This window comes from Bufo bufo, chromosome 10 (assembly GCF_905171765.1).
Source record: "Bufo bufo chromosome 10, aBufBuf1.1, whole genome shotgun sequence".
NCBI classification, from domain to species: domain Eukaryota; kingdom Metazoa; phylum Chordata; class Amphibia; order Anura; family Bufonidae; genus Bufo; species Bufo bufo.
This window is the reverse complement of record NC_053398.1, coordinates 100,320,145-100,344,683: the sequence shown is the minus strand read 5'-3', so window position 1 is coordinate 100,344,683 and position 24,539 is coordinate 100,320,145. Positions and strand designations below refer to the sequence as shown.

Here is a 24,539-nt window from a genome sequence, read left to right as displayed (position 1 = left end):
TATAATTTCCACCTGTTGTCTATCCCATTTGCACAACAGCATGTGAAATTGATTGTCACTCAGTGTTGCTTCCTAAGTGGACAGTTTGATTTCACAGAAGTGTGATTGACTTGGAGTTACATTGTGTTGTTTAAGTGTTCCCTTTATTTTTTTGAGCAGTGTATATAATTTTGGAACACGATACCAACCTTTTACCAGGCAGTGACCAATGCACAATTTGGTCGTGTTATTAGCCTAGCAGGAGCTGCTAGAAATTATTATTCACCAGAGAGAGAAGCTGAACAGACATTCACTCTACTAAGAGCTGTGTTTTATGGAAGCAGAGAGGCCAAAATAGGTATTTAGAACAGTTATATATGTTCCTACTGTTAATATAGTGATTAGAACTGTATACTGAACCAGTTATGTGTTTACTTACAGTTCCGCCAATTGTAAACTACTAATTAACTTGCAAACTACAAATACCATATAAACAATTGCAACCATTCAAATTCCATATTGCAATCCTAATTGCATACAACCATACCAGATCTTACTAAACCAATCTGCAAATAGTTACTGCATACTGCAAATTGCGACCAAATTCAGCAAGTGAACTATTAGTTAGACCTCAGATATACCTCTCAGAGAGATCATAAAGTGCTTAAAGGGAACCTGTCACCGGGAATTTTGGTATATAGCTGAGGACATGGGTTGCTAGATGGCCGCTAGCACATCCGCAATACCCAGTCCCCATAGATCTGTGTGCTTTTATTGTGTAAAAAAAACGATTTGATACATATGCAAATTACCATAAAAGAGTCATATCTTACTTGTGTGACCAGAGAAGAGTCATATTTTCAAGCTCTGACTCATCTTAGGTTAATTTGCATATGTATCAAATCGTTTTTTGTACACAATAAAAGCACACAGAGCTACGGGGACTGGGTATTGAGGATGTGCTAGCGGCCATCTAGCAGCCCATGTCCTCAGCTCTATACCCAAAATCCAGGTGACAGGTTCCCTTTAAAGTGAGAGTACAGATACTCAAGAGAAATATATCCACCATTTTATGTTGAATGACAAGATTGAACAGTTGAACCACCATCTTATGCATACCGTCATTTTGTGATACTTTATTCAACACGTGTTTTGTACATGGACTGTTATATATGAAGTTAATAGAGTTGAAGTTGAAGTTAATAAAGAAGTTATTTCAAGCATTTCGTGTGCTCTTTAAACAGGGCCGGACTGGGTATGAAAACCAGCGCTGGAAAAAAATTACATACCAGCCCCATAGCATTGTGTAATTATACCAGCAGTCCAGCACAACGTCATTTTCTTGTTTACCCGCATGGCATCCGCTCGTGTTAAAGAGCCCTAAGCCCAATGCATGGCTACACTCACCCAGTCCTAATAAAATCTGGTCCTACCTCATCCAGGGTGTCGTTGGCGTTATGGTCCACTGGATCCAGAACAAGGTCCCTGTGGTGACAGAGAAAAAAAGAACAATCACAAAAGGAAGAGATGGTGACTGCCCCAGTGAAATCACCAGCAGGGGGGCACTGTGCTGGTCCTGTAAAACTGAGCCATGCCAATGTATAGCAGGGAAATCTAGGACATGTCCACTAAGTGCTACCACACTGTACTAATGCCCACATTGTGGCCCCTCACAGTACTAATGCCCATCTTGTGGCCCCTCACAAGATAATCTAATGTGTGTGCTTATGGAATGTAGTGTATAGGGATACCAGTTTGTGTAGATGATGCAGTGTGTGTGTGTGTGTGTAGTGGATTGCAGTGTGTTTTCGTGTAAGGGATAGAAAGAAGTTTGTGCTTGTGTATAAGGTATTTACTGTGTGTGTCTGAATGTGTGTACGGAATGCATTATGTAAATCTGTGTTTGTATGTGTAAGGGCTGCAAGGTGTGTTTCTGTGTATGTAAGGGATGCAGTGTGTGTGTCTGTAAGGGGTACGTTGTAGTGCATTGAGTGTGTGTAAGAGATGCATTGTGTGTTTCTGTGTATGTGTGCAAGGGGTGCATTGTGATGGATGTCAATCCCCCCCCCCCCCCCTTGTCACTCTCTTCTCCCCCTGTCACGCTGGACAGGATACAAGATACCACAGAAAACCACAAACAAGTGTCTAGGCCAGAAGCTGGGGATAAAAGGTCACCTCCTTACAAATCCCTACTAGCTCTCCCTAGACTACTGTGCCCACGTTCAGACCCTGAAGGGAATAAACGTGCCCCCGTGCCTAAGGCTGAAGATACCCTAAAATCCCTAAGATGGTGACAGGGGAAAAGAGACAGCCTGCTTCCTCAGGACCTGGAGGAGGCAGGCGTCTCCCTAACAGCCTAGACAGAACACACAAAAGAAATCCAAAACCAACTCATCTTGTCACAGAGCAGAAATGGCAAATCCTTCCTTCCACAGAACAAGATTGAAGCTATAACCCGCACGAAACACTGGGAAGAGGCGTGATTTGAACTTCTACAAACGACCCCACCCAGATCACCTGAAGGGAGGCGGATACAGCTCAACTCCAAAACAAAAACAAAGAACTACACATGTGCTGCTAACCTGGCAGACCTCCGCACATAATCTGAGCAGGGCATGACACCCCCCCTCCCTCCCTTGTCACTCTCATCCCCCCCTCCCTTGTCACTCTCATCCCCCCCTCCCTTGTCACTCTCACCCCCCCTCCCTTGTCACTCTCATCCCCCCTCCCTTGTCACTCTCATCCCCCCCCTCCCTTGTCACTCTCATCCCCCCTCCCTTGTGACTCTCATCCCCCCTCCCTTGTCACTCTCATCCCCCCTCCCTTGTCACTCTCATCCACCCTCCCTTGTCACTCTCATCCCCCCTCCCTTGTCACTCTCATCCCCCCTCCCTTGTCACTCTCATCCCCCCTCCCTTGTCACTCTCATCCCCCCTCCCTTGTCACTCTCTTCCCCCCCCCCCGTTACTCTCTCCCCTTTCTTGTCACTCTCATTCCCCCCCTCCCTCCCTTGTCACTCTCATTCTCCCCCTCCCTTGTCACTGTTATTCTCCCCCTCCCTTGTCACTCTCATTCTCCCCCTCTCTTGTCACTCTCATTCTCCCCCTCTCTTGTCACTCTCATTCTCCCCCTCTCTTGTCACTCTCATTCTCCCCCTCTCTTGTCACTCTCATTCTCCCCCTCTCTTGTCACTCTCATTCTCCCCCTCTCTTGTCACTCTCATTCTACCCCTCTCTTGTCACTCTCATTCTCCCCCTCCCTCATCACTCTCATTCCCCCCCTCCTTTGTCACTCTCTTCTCCCCCCACCTCTAGTGTAGCGTGGCCGAGCTCTGTTCAGTCCGCGGTACAGGAGCACACTAAGTGAGCACTTCCTGTCAGTCTGGCCGGTTACAGGAAACAAAAGCTCCTGTACCGCGGACCGGACAGAGCTCGGCCACGCTACACTAGAGGCGCTTCCCTCCTGTCAGTCCCTCTCTTCATGCTGCACCCGGGCGGTGCACCCTCATGGACGCGCCAGCCCGGGCAGTGCGGCAGCCGCCTGAGGCTCTCGTCACCCCATCAGACTGGTGTCACGGTCACCCGGTGCGGGGGAGGGCCCGCTGCCTACCGCGAAATTTCCCGGTATCCCGGTAGGCCAGTCCGGCCCTGTCTTTAAACCTACTGGTTCTATAGAACGGCGCTAGAGGAATTACAGAGTAATAGACAGTCTGGTTAGACTAAAAGTCAGAGATATCGAAATTCTTCTAATGCCACAGCGCAAAAGGCACTTCATAGTGCTGCGCCTGCCACACCATTTCTACTCCCAATGAATGTTCCTTTTCCTGTTTCATATACAGTCAGGTCCATAAATATTGGGACACCGACACAATTCTAAAATTTTGGGCTCTATACACCGCCACAATGGATTTGAAATTAAACGAACAAGATGTGCTTTAACTGCAGACTGTCAGCTTTAATTTGAGGGTATTTACATCCAAATCAGGTGAACGGTGTAGGTATTACAACAGTTTGCATATGTGCCTTCCACTTGTTAAGGGACCAAAAGTAATGGGACAATTGGCTTCTCAGCTGTTCCATGGCCAGGTGTGTGTTATTCCCTCATTATCCCAACTACAATGAGCAGATAAAAGGTCCAGAGTTCATTTCAAGTGTGCTTTTTGCATTTGGAATCTGTTGCAGTCAACTCTCAAGATGAGATCCAAAGAGCTGTCACTATCAGTGAAGCAAGCCATCATTAGGCTGAAAAAACAAAAAACAAACCCATCAGAGAGATAGCAAAAACATTAGGCGTGGCCAAAACAACTGTGGTGGATGACCGAAGAATTCTTTCCCTGGTGAAGAAAACACCCTTCACAACAGTTGGCCAGATCAAGAACACTCTCCATGAGGTAGCTGCATTTGTGTCAATGTCAACAATCAAGAGAAGACTTCACCAGAGTGAATACAGAGGGTTCACCACAAGATGTAAACCATTAGTGAGCCTCAAAAGCAGGAAGGCCAGATTAGAGTTTGCCAAACGACATCTAAAAAAGCCTTCACAGTTCTGGAACAACATCCTATGGACAGATGAGACCAATATCAAATTGTACCAGAGTGATGGGAAGAGAAGAGTATGTAGAAGGAAAGGAACTGCTCATGATCCTAAGAATACCACCTCATCAGTGAAGCATGGTGGTGGTAGTGTCATGGCGTGGGCATGTATGGCTGCCAATGGAACTGGTTCTCTTGTATTTATTGATGATGTGACTGCTGACAAAAGCAGCAGGATGAATTCTGAAGTGTTTCGGGCAATATTATCTGCTCATATTCATCCAAATGCTTCAGAACTCACTGGACGGCGCTTCACAGTGCAGATGGACAATGACCCAAAGCATACTGCAAAAGCAACCAAAGATTTTTTTTAAGGGAAAGAAGTGGAATGTAATGCAATGGCCAAGTCAATCACCTGACCTGAATCCGATTGAGCATGCATTTCACTTGCTGAAGACAAAACTGAAGGGAAAATGCCCCAAGAACAAACAGGAACTGAAGACAGTTGCAGTAGAGGCCTGGCAAAGCATCACCAGGGATGAAACCCAGCGTCTGGTGATGTCTATGCTTTCCAGACTTCAGGCTGTAATTGACTGCAAAGGATTTGCAACCAAGTATTAAAAAGTGAAAGTTCGATTTATGATTATTATTTTGTCCCATTACTTTTGGTCCCTTAGAAAGTGGGAGGCACATATGCAAACTGTTGTAATTCCTACACCGTTCACTTGATTTGGATGTAAATACCCTCAAATTACAGCTAACAGTCTGCAGTTAAAGCACATCTTGTTCGTTTCATTTCAAATCCATTGTGGATGATGCTCTGGGGGTTCTGACACGTTTCGGTCATTGCCAACAGTAATGTTTTTTAGCAGTTGGAGCTACAGTAGCTCGTCTTTGGGATCAGGTGAGGTGGCCAGCCTTTCACTCCCCACACACATGACCACCTGTCAGTGGTCCCAATCTTCTGGCTGTTCGATGTGCCTAGTACTGAGGATAAGCAAAGCATTGTGGTTTTCAGAAGCGATCACGATTATTGTCGTTTCTTCTAATAGAGTTGACAGAACTAATAAAGCAGAAAACATTCAATGTCATTTTACTAATTTGCTGGGATTTCGTTGAATAACTCACATTATGCAGAAAGATTACAGCATTGCTTTCATTAGGTAGAATTTTACTTCTACTTCATTATTCGTGTCCACAAATTTAATACACTGTGTCACTGCGGTCATAGTAAATAAGTAATAATATGTGTTTTATTATTAGTAGCATTTATTTTATACGTATTTAGCAGAAGTGCCAGCATCTAATGCCAAATCATGGGAAATTTGAAACTGCATATCCATTGACATGGGAGCACCCTCAAGATTACATTTTGGAACACATTAGCATAAAGGACACAGTTTCTGTGGTCTAGTTTGCAGAACTCCACAGGCATACATAGGAGACCCCATGCCTACTACAGTAATCCCTGGTGCCCCCATATCATTTTCCTTATTCAGGTACGTATTCCACTTTCTGGTCTGCTACATTAGAGCGTTTGTGGGAGACATAAAGACTAACGCTCCCTTACAGCAGCCCTAAACCCCTGTGCACTGGAGTAAGTGTTACGGCTGTATGTGAGCAACAAGAGCATACACAGTAAATAGAGCTACTGACCGGACCCAAACTAGGGAGGATAAAGGGTGACCCCTGTCAGACCCTCAAAGCTCTCCCTATGCTGCTAAGCACATGCCCGGATCCAAATGGTGGAACGAGGCATGCTCGCGTACCTAAGACAGATGACCACTATAACCCCTACAATAGTGGAAGGGGCACGGCCACCGGTGCCCTGCTCAGTATATGGAGGGAACCGTGGTCGCCTCGGATCCAGTCAGAAAACAAACAGATACACTACAATGTCTGCACACTTAGCTGAAGGAGCTGCAGCAGCAGTGAAGACGGATCCAAAGACAGCTGGCAATATCCGGAGTACTTGCTGCAGCAGAACACAGGTCCAGTGAAATGATAGCATACAAGTGAAGATACTCAAGCAAGAGCTACAACTCAAATGAGAAATATAATCCACACCCTACAAAGGAGGAGGGGTGATTTAAAGGCAGAGAAATCAAACATAGGAGGAACAGCTGGGAGAAAGGAGACAGAAAGTAAAGACCTCATCCCAGGGGCGGAGAAACAGAGCAGTGAGAACTCCTCCAAGCTCTAGTAGTGACATCATCACAGGGGTGGAGAAACAGAGCTGTGAGAACGTCTCAAAGCTCTGGTAGTGACAGTAAGATGCACCTAGCTTATTAAAGGGGTTATACCATGACTGATGTAAAATATGAAAATCGGACATCATATAGTACATGACAATCTCTTTCTAACAAAGCTAGAACCTGCCCTGTACCTCACATGGATCTAGAGATCTCCACAGTCATTGCTCCAATTGTTCTGCTAGATTCTCTTCAGCCTCGATATCAGGGAGTGTGTCCTTTCTGCTGCAGCTCTCTCCCTCTCTTCCACAGCTTCTAACAGAACATACGGCTGGTGGCAGTTAAAGATTTAAACTGAGCGCATTCGACCAGCTCAATGTGACGAACAAAAAAAATTAGAAAAATAACAAACAGCATGGCTAAAGGATGAAACTGAGCATGTGCAGCCTTCAGTTAACAGGACAAAGAAAAGAGAAAAAAAGTCAAACAGCAGGTGGCGCTATACACATACATTTTAGTGAATAACTCAGTGACTATGCTAAATTTTTAACTACATGCAATTACAAAAGTATTCAGATCCAGGTGCTGGTTTGAAAAATGTAGAATATGTTTTGTGACACAACCCCTTTAAGAGGCAGATGCAGTTTCTGGCGTAAGTTGTAGTAAATCTGGTATGCTTGCCATCCTCCCACACCCGCTAAGAGCGAGAAACTCGGGGTACTTTCACACTTGCGTTAAACTTTTCCAGTATTGAGTTCCGTCCTAGGGGCCGAAAGCGCGCACAGACGGCCCCCACTTTTTGCAGCAGCTCTGACATATCGATGTTATTCTTCAGGAATTTGTGCACCACCAAGTTCAACACATATGCCAGGCAAGAGATGTGTGTCAAATCAGAGCTGCTATGAGATTTTGCCCGTGATCACACACTACCAGGCTGGATTTGAGGCTGAGTGGCACCAGCCACTCATCGGTCTGTTCTTCCATGCCCGCCCACAGCTCCTGTGCGGTGTGGGGTCTTTACCCCAAACAGAGGAGTCCTTTTCCCCTGGCTGTGCTGAAGTTGGGGGTGCAGGTGTTGCGCGGACATGATGAGGAAGCGGAGGAGGAGGCAACAGGAGGCACCGAGAAACGTCCAGCAATCCTTGGTGGCGGTAGGACGTGCGCCGAACCGCTTTCAGCCTCAGGCCCAACCACCACTACATTTACTCAGTGGGAAGTTAGGGAGATATAACGTCCCTGCCCGTGCTTACTGGTCCACGTATCGCTGGTTATGTGGACGTTGCCACTAATGGCGTTGCACAGCGCACACCAGATTTTGTCCGCTACTTGTTTGTGCAGGGCAGGGATGGCCAGCCTGGAAATGTAGTGGCGGCTGGGAGACACGTACTGTGGGTCAGTCACCGCCATAAGGTTTTTAAAAGTGTATTTTTCTATCAGACGGAATGGCAGCATTTCAAAGACCAGGAATTTGGAAATGCTGGCATTCAGGGCCAGGGATTGCGGGAGGGTAGGTGGGTACTTCCTCTTTCTCTCCAGTGTTTGGGGGATGAACAGATGAACGCTTCCATGGGATGGTGTGGAGATGCTCGTGACACTGCTGGTGGTGGTGGTGGTGCTGTCACACCCTCTCTTTGCTTGGAGCCAGGTGGCCCTATTGCCCCAGAGGGGGAGAAAGAGGCCAAGACTGCAGCAGAAGAGGAAGCAGGAGAAGCCTCAGATCTTTTGTGGTTTTTCAGGTGTGTACTCGTGCTTTGCATTTAGATGCCTGGTCATGCAGGTGGTGCTCAGGTTTGAAACATTTACGTCTCGCTTCAGGCTCTGACTGCATAGTGTGCAAGCCATCCGTGTCTTGTCGTCCGCACATTGCCTGCAGAACTGCCACGTCAGGGGACTCCTTTGAGCTGGCTTTGGTGTGCTTAGTCCCTTGGCGCGGTGGGCAGTAGCAGGCGCACTACTTAGGGACCGGCCTCTGTAGTTTTGCACCCTGATCCTTCTTTTGCTGTGCGGCTGGCGCTGCGTGACCACCAACTCTTCCTTCAAACTGCACACGTCACTCTGATGACCTTGATTCCATATGGGGTCTAGGACCTCATCATCCTCCACATCATTTTCCACCCACTCCTCACCCCTGCCCTCCTGGCTGGTCTACACACTGCAGAAAGCCCCAGCACTTGACACCTGTGTTTTGTCATCAGAGACATGCTGTAGCGGTGCTCTCACATCCTCATCCTCAAACATGAGTGGTTGGGCATCAGTGCACTCAATCTCTTCCACTTCTGGGGCAGGGCTAGGTGGATGGCGCACTGAACCCCCCAACGGCAGAGTCATCAAAAAGCATAAATGACTGCTGCATGACTTGGAGCTTATGTCACCCACAAAATTAACAGCCAGACTAACTATTGTATTTCAGTGTCCCAGATGCAAATGGACATGTTTTACACCCAAAAAATGGCTATAGGTCACCAACAGAATTAACATACAGATTAAAACTGAGATGGTTTCCAAGTGCCCACAGCCTAAAAGTTTGGTGATTGGCTGTGCTGCAGCCATTCAACAAGCTTTAGTCACCATATTTGTGCCGCTTATCCCTCTGGACATCTCGGCTGTTCTTGCTATTGATGGAACACTGTAGTTATGATTTTGATGAATGTGACTACAACATGAATCGTATTGTCCTGACAACCATGTGACAGCCTGCTATTTTTGTGGGGGGAATTTTAGACTCTTATCTGTCACCATACACTCACCTAAAGAATTATTAGGAACACCTGTTCTATTTCTCATTAATGCAATTATCTAGTCAACCAATCACATGGCAGTTGCTTCAATGCATTTAGGGGTGTGGTCCTGGTCAAGACAATCTCCTGAACTCCAAACTGAATGTCAGAATGGGAAAGAAAGGTGATTTAAGCAATTTTGAGCGTGGCATGGTTGTTGGTGCCAGACGGGCCGGTCTGAGTATTTCACAATCTGCTCAGTTACTGGGATTTTCACGCACAACCATTTCTAGGGTTTACAAAGAATGGTGTGAAAAGAGAACAACATCCAGTATGCGGCAGTCCTGTGGGCAAAAATGCCTTGTGGATGCTAGAGGTCAGAGGAGAATGGGCCGACTGATTCAAGCTGATAGAAGAGCAACGTTGACTGAAATAACCACTCGTTACAACCGAGGTATGCAGCAAAGCATTTGTGAAGCCACAACACGCACAACCTTGAGGCGGATGGGCTACAACAGCAGAAGACCCCACCGGGTACCACTCATCTCCACTACAAATAGGAAAAAGAGGCTACAATTTGCACAAGCTCACCAAAAGTGGACTGTTGAAGACTGGAAAAATGTTGCCTGGTCTGATGAGTCTCGATTTCTGTTGAGACATTCAAATGGTAGAGTCCGAATTTGGCGTAAACAGAATGAGAACATGTATCCATCCTCTGATGGCTACTTCCAGCAGGATAATGCACCATGTCACAAAGCTCGAATCATTTCAAATTGGTTTCTTGAACATGACAATGAGTTCACTGTACTAAAATGGCCCCCACAGTCACCAGATCTCAACCCAATAGAGCATCTTTGGGATGTGGTGGAACGGGAGCTTCGTGCCCTGGATGTGCATCCCTCAAATCTCCATCAACTGCAAGATGCTATCCTATCAATATGGGCCAACATTTCTAAAGAATGCTATCAGCACCTTGTTGAATCAATGCCACGTAGAATTAAGGCAGTTTTGAAGGCAAAAGGGGGTCCAACACCGTATTAGTATGGTGTTCATAATAATTCTTTAGGTGAGTGTAGGTTTCCATTGTAAAAAATAGAAAAACGTGTTTCTTTGCTCGAGTGCAGAAGGTTGCTTATCCTTGTGTTAGTGGGTTATCTCCCATGAACAGCTCGATTCAAGTCCTTCCACATCATTTCTACTGAATTAAGGTCATGGCTAGTTCAAAACTTTATTCTTGTTTACTAATTATTTGGTAGAACAACTTGTGTGCTTAGGGTCGTTATCTTACTACATGACCCACATTCTCTTGAGCTTCAGCTCACGGACAAATATGCCGACATTTTCATTAAAAATGTCCTGTTGAAATTCAGAATTCATTGTTCGATCAATGATTACAAGCCATTCTGGCCCAGATACAGCAGAAGAGGCCCAAACATTGACACTTCCACCACCGGTCTCATCCGTCCCCAAATCATTGCTCCAGTAGCCTTCTGGCATTCCTGGGGATCTTTAGCAGACTGGCAGCAATGTTCTTTTTGGAGAGCTGTGTATTTCTCCTTGAAATCCTGCCATGCACACCATTGTTGTTCCGTGTCCTGATGGTGGACTGATTAACATTAGCTAATGTAAGAAAGGCCTTTAGTTGCCTAGAACAGTGTTTCCCAACCAGCGTACCTCCAGCTGTTGCAAAACTACACCTCCCAGCATGCCCGCACAGCCAAAGGCTGTCCGGGCATGCTGGGAGTTGTAGTTTTGCAACAGCTGGAGGCACGCTGGTTGGGAAACACTGGCCTAGAAGTTACTTTGAGTTCCTTTTGTGACCTTGCAGACTATTACGGACCTTGCTGTTGGCATGGTCTTTGTTGGTCAACCACTCCTGGGAAGAGTAATACTGGTCTCAAATTTCCTCCATTGGTACACAATCTGTTTGACTATGGATTGCTACAGTCAATACTCTTTAGAGATTTTTTTTAACCTTTTTGAACCTGGTGAGCATCAACAATTCTTCTTCTGAGGGCCTCAGAAATCTCCTTTGTTCGTGCCATGATAAACTTCAACAAATATGCCTTGAGAAGATCAGACTAGGCTTGAGCAAATCAAGCTTCGGATCATAGATCTGAAGTCGATTCATTCAAACACTTTGTTTTATTGTTGTCCTAAGACCTGTCTTCGTACAACATTAAAATGTATTGCCTCTGTGTAGGCAAAATTCGTTTCAGCCTAAGTTGCACGAGACTTTGGGGAATGAACTCGGTATTATTTTCTGCCTCTTTAAAAACTTTTAGAATTAGCAATCCGAAATCGGGTTTCATACTGGCTGGTACCCCAGCTGAAGCCTATTTATACGGAGGCAATACATTTTAAAGCTGTACAAAGACAGGTCTCTGGGCAACATTAAAAAGAAGTGTTTGAATGAATCAACTTCGGATCTATGATCGAAGCTCAATTCGCTCAACACTAGATCAGACCAATAGACCCCTGTTGTTTCAATAAAACAGGTTGCCCACTCATGATAGTCATCCCATTGACTAAAAATTCCTGACTCTAATTTCACCTTCAAGTTATCTGCTAGTCCTAAAGGTTAACATATTTTTGCCACTCATAGACCTACGATATTCGATCATTTTCCTGAGTAAATAAATGACCAGGTCTAATATTTTTGACTTATTTAATTGATATGGTTATTTTTATTTACTTTTAGAACTTGGGTGAAAATCTGATGTAGTTTTAAGTAACATTTATGCAGAAATATAGAAAATTCTGAAGGGTTCACAAACTTTCAAGCACCACTGTAATTATTATTATTATTCTATTAATTCTGCATGCTGTACTTATGAAAAGGGTTCTCAGTACATGAGATTAAAAAAACAAGTACAATAAAGATGACTAAATAAATGAAAGACTGGTACAGAGGGAGAGTGAGCCCTGCCCGTGCTTACAATCACAGCACTCTCTTTTCGGTCTCCAGTTCTCTGGCTTGGCCCTATCTATTTTTAGAATTGGTAAATGTGGATCTCCCTATCTGTTTCTCATCTGGCATGGATATTGTAGGCTATCCTCCAAGCATTTAAGGGTTTCCATTTGAAGTGGCAAACTGCATTCATGTCCTTTTATCTCCCTTTTCTGTTCATATCAGCTTCTGGCTCCAGTAACCTCAACATCTATGGCATAAAAATTACAATGTCCTCCTAATGCTCTTGTTCAGAATTTTCCAGATTCTGGTCAGTCTCAGAGATTTTCTGGTATTACTTAAATTTTCAGTTAACCTCCATAGTGTGTATGATTTATTGAAAGATTCATACTTGCTCTCCACAACTTCAGCTTAGGACCTGAAGATAGCCTTATGGGAGCCAGGGCGCAGGACAGGAACCACAGGGATCTTATAAGTATGAATCTTTCAATAGGTTATACATAGTACAGTGCATAACTGAAAATGTAAGTAATCTTGAGAAAAAATGCCTTTAAACTTGCCCTACTACCAACATAACTTCAAACTAATCATTTCAGTGGTCACTGGAACAATAATTATTTGTAAATCCACCTTATAAATCCTTTAAATCCTATACTTTATAATGTCTTAAAGGGTTTCTGTCATCAGAAATTACGTTATGTAGCTGACTAACATTAGCGATGTACTAATGTCGGCAGTACATAACAGTATGCTTTATAACAGGCGCAGTGAGTGAAGGACGCGCTCCTGGTGCCGTCTTCCTTCCTTCAGCACAGGCGCAGTGAGGAAGCCGGCACCAGGAGCGCGTCCTTCACTCACTGCGCCTGCGCCGAATACTAAACGGGACGGCGCAGGCGCAGGATTTATGTGACGATGAGGAGAACTCGACAGTCAATAAACGGGACCTGAGCGTGCAAAAAGGGTGAGTAGACCAAGCCTCTAGGTGCTGAAGCAACTCCCCAGTAGCACCTAGAGGCTCATTAGCATATTTTAAAAGTCTTTATTTTAAGAAAATGGCGGCAGGGAGTTATAAAGCATACTGTTATGTAATGCTGACATTAGCACATCGCTAATATCAGTCAGCTACATAACTTTATTTCTGATGACAAAAACCCTTTAACTATCTGCCCATGCTTAATTGAGGCTACTTCTTTAAAGTTGGAGCCGCTACCACAATTAATGAATTGGGTGAGTTACATAGTACAGTTGAAAAAAGACACAAGTCCATCAAGTTCAACCAAGGGATGGATAGGGATATGAGTTTTTGGAAAGGGGATTGAGAATCGGTCTACACATTTTCATACTCATTAATATTATTTAGTTCTAAGAATTCATCTAAGCCCTTTTTTAACACCATCTGCTGTTCCTACTGTGACCATGTCCTGAGGTAGACTATTTCACAGATTCACAGTTCTTACGGTAAAGAAGCCTTGACGCTTCTGGAGACTGAACATTTTCTTCTCCAGACAGAGGCAGTGCCCCTTTGTCTTTTGAGGGGATTTTGCATGGAACAGCGTTTGACTATATTTTTGTACGGCCCGTTTATATATTTATATAGGTTATTCATGTCCTCCTTAGATGCCTCTTCTCAAGACAAATTCCCACAAAAGTTAGAGGTTATCCGGGAAAAAATATTGATGACCTATTGTCAGGATAGGTCATCAATATCAGATCTGCGGGGGTCCAACACCCAGGATTCTTGCTGATAAGCTGTTAGAAGAGACGAGGTGCATGAATAAAAGATCTTTCTTTCAAAGAAATTTCCCAGAAAGATCTTTTGTATATCACCTGGTTTCATTGAATGTGTGAGGGCAGATTGAACAACTGTAACGGCCAACATGGACTAAAATGTGTCTGGCTATGTCTGTGAAATGAACGTTCACCAGATGTATGTTCAACTGCTGTTCAACAATCAACCAACTTCTATTGAATTTGTATGGTCACCTTAAGAATCTAGACCCCCAAGGATAGACTGTGGCATTCCTTCTCAACAAAGTAAAACTATGCTTTCAATATAATAAGGTGCAATAGATCCTCCTCCCTCTCTACATTAATTTTTCTTTCCTTTCTTCTTCCAATGTCATATCCGAGTCTTTTGGCCAGGTTATCCACTCATGTTTCACCACCTAAAGATTCTCAAAATTTTAGTCCAATGAATCAACGTTTACCAGTAGGTACCAAATCCTAATTGATGGTCATTAGTTATATTGGGACTGTTCCATGTCTTCCACTTTACACTGTTGTTTTATTGTAAAAAATGAAAAAGCACCACAATAAAAATAATTGTAGTGGAAAAGATGGACACATTATATTTACTTGGTCAAGTTCACATTTCAGTTATTTGGTCAGTCATTTCCGTCAGTGAAAACCAGTAGTAAAGCCTACTCAGAGATTAGGTGTAATGGAAAGACTTCTTCCTGTTCTGTTATTTTGACCCATACCTGGTTTTGGAACTGAAGTGTGAACTCTGCCTAAGTGGTCATATTGGCCAAACGATTGGAGTGTTTACGGAAAACTGTGTCTTTTTGAATAGAAAAGGCATAAAAATCAAACAGGTTACCCAAAGTTTATCTGGTTCAGTCGGCTTTTTTGGAGCTGCTGAAACCTTTATATGCGCCTGATTCTTTGAGAATAAAAGCCTTCCACTTGCCTGCTCTATATTGGCAGAATGAAGTCAGTAAAAATATCCTGTCTCTGCAATAAATTGTCACACAGAATAAAGGAACAAAAGAATCTCGTTTTGGCAGCTAGCGGCGAGCAGACTGTGGTGAGCAGAGTTCAGATGGGTGTTTGTTTTACACAGATGATTAGCGAGGAGACCGGTTTGTTTTATCCAGATAACGAGCACAGCAATTTTTACTTCTTAATTATAAATTGGAAGCGGCAAATTTCTCTCTCCCGCTGCGGTAACCCTTTCTCTGCCTCGGGTGCCAGAATTACAGAATTGTGCACATTCTACTACAGTTTCGGTGACATTACTGCATGTGTGACACCGTCCTCCGTGGGTATCACTGCACTTTGCATTGCCAGACATCCTGTAGGTTGTCACTGAAATAGTTGATTGCCGGGAGTCATAAATCTTTTCTGTTTAGTCTCATTAGTAACTATTTTATCTTGGTTAAATTAACTCTGGCTTCTATAAATATATGTTTTAATGTACTTCTAGCTTAAATTAATCTCTTGAAAGATACGAGGGCACCTAAAATAATGAGAAGTTAATGTGATTCTTTTTCTGTGTGTCACGCTGCTTTTTGTGCTACTGTTGGAAATGACATTTGCATATATAGAATATCCATGTAGCCGTATCGTACCCTCATCTGGTTATTATTGGTATAGCAACCTGAACCCTAAAGGGCATCTGTCAGCAGAATTGCTGGAGCCAACAACTCCTATGGTCCTCACATGTGGCCTGTAAGGAAAAAAAACACCCTCAGCTGTCCTCTGTCCCACCTGCACTGCTGCCCTGTTCCCGGCTGCTTCCGGTCCTCGCAGTACCACGAATTGGCTTGATCCTGTGACTGCTGCAGCCAATCATATGCCTCAACGGTCACATCTACTTGAAGGCAGCCAATCGCAGATCTCTGAGGTCACATCTGCTTGAACGGTACGTCGCCTCAGTAGTCACATCTGCTTGAATGGTACATCACAGCAGTTCAAGCAGATGTGATCCCTGAGGCCTGTGATAGTGTTGCTTAAAGGGAATGTGTCACCTATATTTTTTCCCTTTTTTTTTTTTTGTTATTTTCTGTCTTGTTTTGTTTTTATTCACATTTTCTAAATCTCTCGCCAACAATTGAGGATTTGCTTGTTTACCGGCTGATCGGCAGCACAATTATACCGGCCAATTACTGCTCCTGTGAACGCTTGTTCGGTCTAATAGGGCCCTCAGGGTCCTTTTACACAGTGATGCTCGGCAGTAATTGAGCACCAATCAACAATATGCTAGCCAATCGGCCCGATGCAAAGTGAAGAGAAGATAAACAATCATTATTACGATCCTTTGCTCCACCATTCACTCTGCATATTGTCAGCAGCAATCCCCCGATGATTTCAGGTGCCACATCAAAGATGTTATTACCCATGTAATTACCAGGTGGAATTCGATCTGAATTTCAGGGAAAATTTGATTTGCCGCTTATCCGAATTTCCTTGTGCTTAATGGTAGCGAATACATTTTCTCTGAATGGCGGAAAAAATAAATAAATCATACTTGCCTCATGCCTTTGAGTTTGAAGAGCTGGCCGCCTCAATCTTGATTGAAGATCTTGCACAAAATCCCATGCGTCACCATGGGCCGCGCGAGATTTCGAGCTAGATCTTCAATCAAGATGGTGGCGGACGGCTGTTTGCGATCAAATGGATCTAAGTATGGTTTTATAAAAAAAATATATATATTATACACTGTATTATTGCTGTCAGATGGCTTGATCACAGCATCTGAGGGGCACAATGACGGGGGCGGCACAAACACCTCCCTGTCATTGCACCCACTACTTACAAAGACTTACTTTTTATAGTAAAATTTGGAATAGAATTTTTGAATACTTCGCTCATCACTACTATTATAAATCACTAGTATTATACTATGCATCTCATATAGTAGACACTGACTCTTTTTTTTCATTCATGACTGTCGTCGTTCTCCAGTCATTGGGCTTTGACTGGAAAACTGAATTCATTAACAAGTCAACCCGACTTGTAAAGGATTAGATTCTGCTATTCCTTGGGGTTGGATTTGTTGTGACAGACCACAGATGGTTTGCTTGAATTCACACACACTTTCCAGTGGAATTGATCTACGACTTCACCAAAGTGCTGAAGAGAGATGCAGATGTTTTCTGTTTGGACTTTTTAATGATCATCTTTACGGAAAAGCTAATGGAGTTATCAGTGTCACAGAGATGGCCGACTCCATACCTCATTTATTTAGTTGGTTAAACATAAAACAGCCTATAAAATAGTCCATGTCTGTGAACTGGGAATGAATCTCCTGCTGGTAAAAGTGGCACAGTAGGCATGTTCTTGTTGGTGACCCTGAGGAAAGGGTTGACAGGACAATGACATATGAACAGTATATTCAGTAGTTAAAGGGGTTGTCCCATGAATAACCCACAGTTTTCAAACCAGCACCTGGATCTGAATACTTTTGTAATTGCATGAAATTAAAAATGTATTATAGCTACTGAGTTATTCACTGAATTCTATCTGTATAGCGCCACCTGCTGTTTGCTCTTTGTCTAATTTCTCTGTCCTGCTCACTGAGATGGAAGCACATGCTCAGTTCCATCCTTCAACTGTCACCAGCTGCAGCAGACAGGGCACACCCTCTAAGAAAGGACAGGGCCCCTAAGCTACCAGCCTGAAATAAATCTAGCAGAACAATTGGAGCAGTGAATGAGGAGATCTCTGGATCCATGTGAGGTACAGGGCTGGTTCTAGCTTTGTTAGAAAGAGATGTCCATGTGCTAGATGATGTCTGGTTGTCATTTTTTACATCAATCATGGGATAACCCCTTTAATCAGGAGTGAGTATATTCACAATGCTGACTTATCTCCGCAGGTGTATGAGAAGGGCACCAACGTTGACCAGTTTGTAACACGGTTTTTGCTGAAGGAGTCGGCCAATCAGATCCAGTCTCTTCTCAGCTCCGTGGAGAGTGCCGTAGATGCCATAGATGAGCAGACTAATCCGATCAGGTGAGCTACCTTGAAATGTATTAAACCAATATACTGATATATATATACTGTCGGACCGCCAACTCCTGCCTGCACCCCATCCACTTTTTAGAAAAATGGCAAGGGTGTAGAAAATAGCTTTTCTACGCCAAAAATTAGGTTAGAATTTTGATATGACCCCCAGTGCCTTGTGGGACTAGATCAGGACTATTGTCATCCTAAATGGAAGAGGGGCCTTTGGAACCTTTCAGGCACTTGTGCCTGAGTGTAACTGCTTCTACTGCACCCCTTAGCTACCCCCTACTTTGAGAATTATAAGGAATTGCAAGTCCTCTGTACATTCCCTGTATTTATTTTATTTTTTTACATTTAATGAATTTTTTTAAAACACTGCAAGCAAGTGTCGTATTTTTTTGATTATAAGACACACTTTTTAGCAATAAAAATCCTGCAAAAAAGTGCTTGCGTCTTATAGTCCGCAGTCAGGGTGGTCCAGCAGTGCCAGACCTCTGTGATTGCTTCCTTAAAGGGGTTTTCCCATTATAATGATTTTTAAGCAGGTGCCGCAGCCTGCCTGGTGAAACGGTGCTCCTGTTCTCCATGCTGTCTCTATATTCCTGTCCCCGCACTGTTACCTCCCAGTGATGCACAGGCATGGTCACATGTAAAGCTCCAGCTAATGACGTGATGTGGCCACAAGTAGCAGGTCACCTTTGAAGCCAGTCATTGGCTGGAGCGGTGCTTGAGACCATGCCACCAGATGTAAGCAGTGCCTGACCTGAAGATGGAGACAGTGGAGGGAAGTATGAATCTTCTGCTTCAGCAGTCAGGCTGCAGCAACTTGCTAAAAATTCCTTATAACCAGAAAACCCCTTTTAAATGATGGGGCAGAGCGCCCATACAGCGCATTACTGGATCAGTGAGAGAGCTGTGCATCTGTCCACTTCTGTCTCTCTGTGGCCGACACCTGAGTGTGCAATCAGTGCAGGCAGGAGAGGAGGGTGAATGATCAGCACATGGAGAGGACACGGTTCTCTGGAGGTCTCCCCGCTGTAGTAAAGGAGATGAAAATTCCTATTAATAGCAGAGTTTTTATTACTGATGTGCGTGTGTGTGTGCGTGTGTGTGTGTGTGTGTGTGTGTGTGTGTGTGTGTGTGTAAAAAGCATAGCTGTATGTGTATGTATTGTCATGATCTTGGTGAGTAAAAAATTATAAAATAATCTAGCAGAGACACAATAAGGCTGGGTTCACACCTGAGCGTATTCGATAAGCGCTTTTTACAGGCGTTTTTATCGGGCATTTTTGAGGCGTATTTTGGGGCGTTTTTGTATTTTGGAAACGCGCGTAGTATGCGCGTTTGTGTGATTAACCACAGAGGCATCCAATGAAAAACTGCCACAATACGAGCTACAATATGCCCCAAAGAATCTCCTGTATTTCTTGGAGCGTAGGGCGTTTTACAGCGCGTTCGTACGCGCTGTAAAACGCTCAGGTGAGAACCATGCCCATAGGGAAACATTGGTTTCTGCCTGTTGAGCGTTTTACAGCGTGTAGGAACGCGCTGTAAAACGCTCAGGTGTGAACCTAGCCTTAGGCCTCATGCACACAACCATGTATGTATAGCAGTCCAAAAACCATAGAACCACAAAATACAGACACCTTTTGTGTGCAATCCACATTTGTAACACTGCTGAATCATCAAGCCCTGAAAATGGATGGGGTACCAGGCCCTGACCCAGTTTTTAACAAGGACAGACCCACCAAACTCATCTTAAAACACGGACTGTTTTGTCTTTTAATAAACTGTTTGCAGTATCATGTAGGTGACAGGTAGTAATGGACGAACATCTGCCGGGACGATTCGCGAACACGATCAAATGTTCGCGAACAACAAGTTCGCGGCGGGCCCCATTCACTTTAATGGTAGGCGAACCTGAAAAACCTTCAGGTCATTATTGCAGCCACCAAATACTTACAAGAAGTGCACAAATCGTCCCACAACATGGACAGTGATATACCAGAGGGGGATCAATGGTAAAAATTCCCACAAAAAATATGTATTTTAATCAGGGGCCATTTTTTATGCATCTTAAAGGGAAACTCCCAAAAATGTGCCATGCTGGAGCCTAGAAAAGTTTATTTTAGGTCACGGGAATACAGGCCCTAAACATTAGGCATTCACCGGACAGAAAACATCAAGTGAATATGTGGCTGGAGGTATATTAGACGGTCATTGAATATCAATTTTACTGCAGGCCAGTGGAGTACAGTCCCCAAAAATTATTCATTCAATGTACAGAAAACATCAAGTGATTATGTGGCTGGAGGTGTATTAAACGGTCATTGGATATCAATTTTACTGCAGGCCAGTACAAATACATGTCAAATATATATGTTTAAAAGAACAAAAAATATAAAATTGTATTAAAAACTTGGCTAACGTAATCGCCCCTCTTGAAAAAAAATATGATAATAGTTGAAATTCGATAACACGTGGTCGTCACAGGTGTTGAATTCCTCTGAGGTCCCAAACATTAGGCATTCACCGGACAGAAAAGGCCTTTTATGCCGCTGTATTTACATAAGACAGTGACCATTATTTGTTCTGGGTGGTGGTGGATATGTGTGGGCTGGCATGAGGAAATTCAATAAAATGTATAGAAATGTGAGGTAGTCCACACTGTCGTGAGCTAGGCGAGTGCGCCTATCGGTCACAATCCCCCCTGCTGCGCTGAACGTCCTTTCGGACAGGACACTCGACGAGGGGCAAGCCAAGAGTTCCATGGCAAATTGTGGCTCTGGCCACAGGTCAAGCCTGCACACCCAGTAGTCAAGGGCTTCCTCGCTCCTCAGAGCGTCCACATCGGCCGTTAACCCGATGTAGTCGGACACCTGTCGATCTAAGCGTTCCCTGAGGCTGGATTCGGAGGGCGGCTGTCGATGAGTTGGCTGCAAGAATGATTTCACATCTGAAGTGACCAACACATCTTCAAACCGCCCTCTTCTTGCATGCATTGTAGGATTAATACTCGCAACTGTTTCTCTGTGGGTGGAAATTCCTCTGCCAGCGCCTGCAACACCAGAATGCAGCATCTCTCGAAGCAAGGCCTGGAAATGCTGCATTCTGACAGCCCTCTGTGATGCTGGTAACATGTCTGCCATTTTGTGTTTGTACCGGGGGTCTAAGTACGTTGCCACCCAGTACTGGTCCTTGCCCTTTATGCTTTTTATACGAGGGTCGCTCTTCAAACACTGGAGCATGAAGGCCTCCATTTGCACTAAATTGGAAGCGGTGGAGCGACATGGCTCCTGCTCATCGCCCAGGAGAATGTCGTCCTCGGTCTCCTCCCCCCATCCACGGACAACACCAGGGATCCCAGAAAAGTTTAAAGCCTGCTCTTCTTGCTCCTCCTCCTTCTCCTCCCCCCAAGCACCATCCTCCTCTGACTCCTCTTCAGACTCCTGCTAACTTGTCTCAGATGGAGTAGCCCCCCTTGGAATTTATTCAGCATTGCAGCTTCCTCATCTTCCTGCTCCTGCTCCTCGACGGCTTGATCAATGATACAACACAATGCACGCTCCAAAAAGAAGGCGTAAGGTACGATGTCACTGATGGTGCCCTGGCTGCGACTGACCAGTTTGATGATCTCATCAAATTGCCACAGAAGTCTGCATGCGTCGCGTATGAGCAGCCACTGGCGTGGTGAAAAAAAAACAAGCTCCCAGAACCTGTCTGACGGGCGAGTGGTGTCGCCGCTGAACGTCAGCAAGGCGAGCCATGGCCGTCTAAGATCTTCTAAAATGGCCAGAGATTTTCCTGGCCTGCCGCAAGACGTCCTGGACCCCGGGGTATTTGGTAACAAATCGCTGCACGACTAAGTTCAGGACGTGTGCCATGCATGGCACATGGGTCATTTGCCCTATTTCAGCACACTCAGCAGATTGGCACCATTGTCGCACACCACTTTACCAACTGTCAAATTGAGCGGGGTTAGCCACTGATCGCCCTGTAACTGCAGAGCTGAAAGGCGTGCAGGACTGGTGTGGCTCTTGGCTTCCAGGCACAACAGCCGCAGCACAGCATGATAACGTCTCACCTGGCACGTCGAATCGATTCTGGGGAGCTTGGGGGGTGCAGTGGAAGAGGCGGTAGCAGTGGAAAAGGAGGAGTCAGCCGAGGAGGAGATGGAGGATGGAGGAGGAGAAGAAGAGGCAGGCCTGCATGCAATCCATGGCGGTAACACCAAATCTACACTGGTGCCACCGGTTAGATGCTTGACGGCCATCAGAAGGTTCACCCAGTGGGCAGTAAAAGTTATGTACCTTCCCTGCCCGTGTTTGCTAGACCACGTGTCTGTGGTCAGATGTATCTTAGCACCAACACTGTGTGCCAGAGATACATTCACTTGCCGCTGAACATGGCCATATAGCTCTGGGCTGCCCTTCTGGGAGAAATATTTCCTTCCGGGGACGTTCTATTGTGGTGTGCCAATGGCCACAAATTTTCTTAAGGCCTTCAAGTCCTCTAGTTTATATGGCAGTAGTTGGCGGGCTAGCAGTTCCGCCAGATGAACGCGACGACGGCACGGTGGAAGGTAGAGGACAAAATGGAAGGGAGAGGAGAAGGAGAAGAGGCTGGACGTGGAGCACCAGGAGTGTGGCTTTGTGGGTTCTGACAGTGTTGCTCCTACTGGGCTTGGTGATGGGAGGCCGGGTGCCTTCTTAAGGCGGTCATCCCTAGGTGAGTGTTGGGCTTACCGCGACTTATGCGTTGACAACACAGGCTGCAGCTGGAAACACTATTGTCAGCAGCTGACACGTTAAAAAAAGGCCACACAGTGGAACCATGTGCCAGCGTCCTGGGAGCGCCAGATGTGACCGTGCATGGTGGATGGCTCACTCCAGATACATTTGCAGTCTGCTTTTTGCCTCCTGTGCACTGCGAGTTCTGCCTGCTTCTCCTCCTTCTCTTCCCTATCTGCTGCTCTGTCTCTCCCTCTGAACTCCCCTCCTCTTCCTTTTTTTGTAGGCACCCACGTGACATCCATCGACACGTCATCATCGTCACCTTCACCAACACTGACATTAGAGATCCCGGAGTAGGCAGCAACAGCAGGGACCACCCTCCTTGGGCTGATCTGGGTACTGTCGTCAGACCGCTGGGTGGTGGCCGTTGCTACCTCCTCATCCGATGCCAAGAATGGCTGCGCATCGGTAAGGTCTGGAAGTTGATGGGAAAATAATTCCTCTGACTCGAGTGGAGGGGCTATGGTGGGGGTGGTGGTGTCTTTGGGGGTGTACACAGCAGAGAGTGAGGAGGGTGCTAATACAGAAAATGAGGATGGTGCAGAAGCGGATGGCTGAGTGAGCTACTCAACCAACTCTGGTGCGTCCTTTGACGTAATCGCACACACCTTCTCCAACTTCCCACTTAGGCTCTGGCCTGGTGCACCTGCCTGACCCCTACCACCCCTGCGGAATGGCCTGCCTCTGCCTGTCATTTTCAAAATGACCCTGTGACAAAGTCCCTATAGAAGAGCACTATTTCTGGAAGCAGGTATATAGAACCCCTTAATCAGTTTAATTTGGGGCAACAACAGGTATATCACTCCAGTTGAAATTAGTTGTTCCAGTAGCGTTTGTCCCTCTGTATAGCTGCGGTATCTCAGCAGAACCGCACACAAATGCTGCACATTCACTATATATAAATTATATTATAGGTATATCACACCCCTGCCTCAGTCAGTTTTTTTGGGGGGGGCAACTGGTATATCACACCAGTTGCAATTAGTTAATTAGTTGTTCCAATAGCGTTTGTCCCTCTGTATAGCTGCGGTATCTCAGCAGAACCGCACACAAATGCTGCACATTCACTATATATAAATTATATTATAGGTATATCACACCCCTGCCTCAGTCAGTTTTTTGGGGGGGCAACTGGTATATTACACCAGTTGCAATTAGTTGTTCCAACAGCGTTTATCCCTCTGTATAGAAGCGGTATCGCAGCAGAACCGCACACAACTGCTGCTCAGTACAATGCACTATAATATACTTTCTATGTTGGAAAGTATATTATAAGTATATCACACCCCTCAGTATGTCACACCTATCGATAGCACACCTATACCAGTACTTAAAAGGACTTTTGTGGCCCTTTTAGCTAGCGTTTGCTCTAGCAGTCTGTCCCTGCTCCACACAGCAACCTCTCCCTACACTGGCAAAAGACTGAATGTAAAATGGCGACCAGATCGGGTTTATTTTTAGGGTAGGGGTTTTGTCCATGTGCTGGAACGTCCCAATTGGCTGTCCTGTCCCACCTGATGGATGTGTCATGGGTCAAAGTTCGGCACAATGCAAAAGATTATGGCACAGGCGGACATCGCCATATGTTCACCTGTTCGGCGAACCGCGAACGAGCAAAGTTCGCCACAAAACGACCGCCGGGCGAACTGCAAGGCCATCTCTAGTGACTGGTGCACATGATCACA

The 24,539-nt window shown here is 45.1% G+C and overlaps 1 protein-coding gene across 1 annotated transcript in view; it reads left to right on the top strand.

Annotated features, from left to right (window-relative positions):
- Nucleotides 1-24,539, top strand: part of NECAB2 (N-terminal EF-hand calcium binding protein 2) — a 209,332-nt gene that overhangs the window by 146,044 nt on the left and 38,749 nt on the right. Inside the window, exon 6 of the mRNA XM_040409577.1 lies at nucleotides 17,931-18,067. Within this exon, the coding sequence (XP_040265511.1) occupies nucleotides 17,931-18,067 (137 nt within the window). The remainder of the gene's footprint in view (nucleotides 1-17,930; nucleotides 18,068-24,539) is intronic.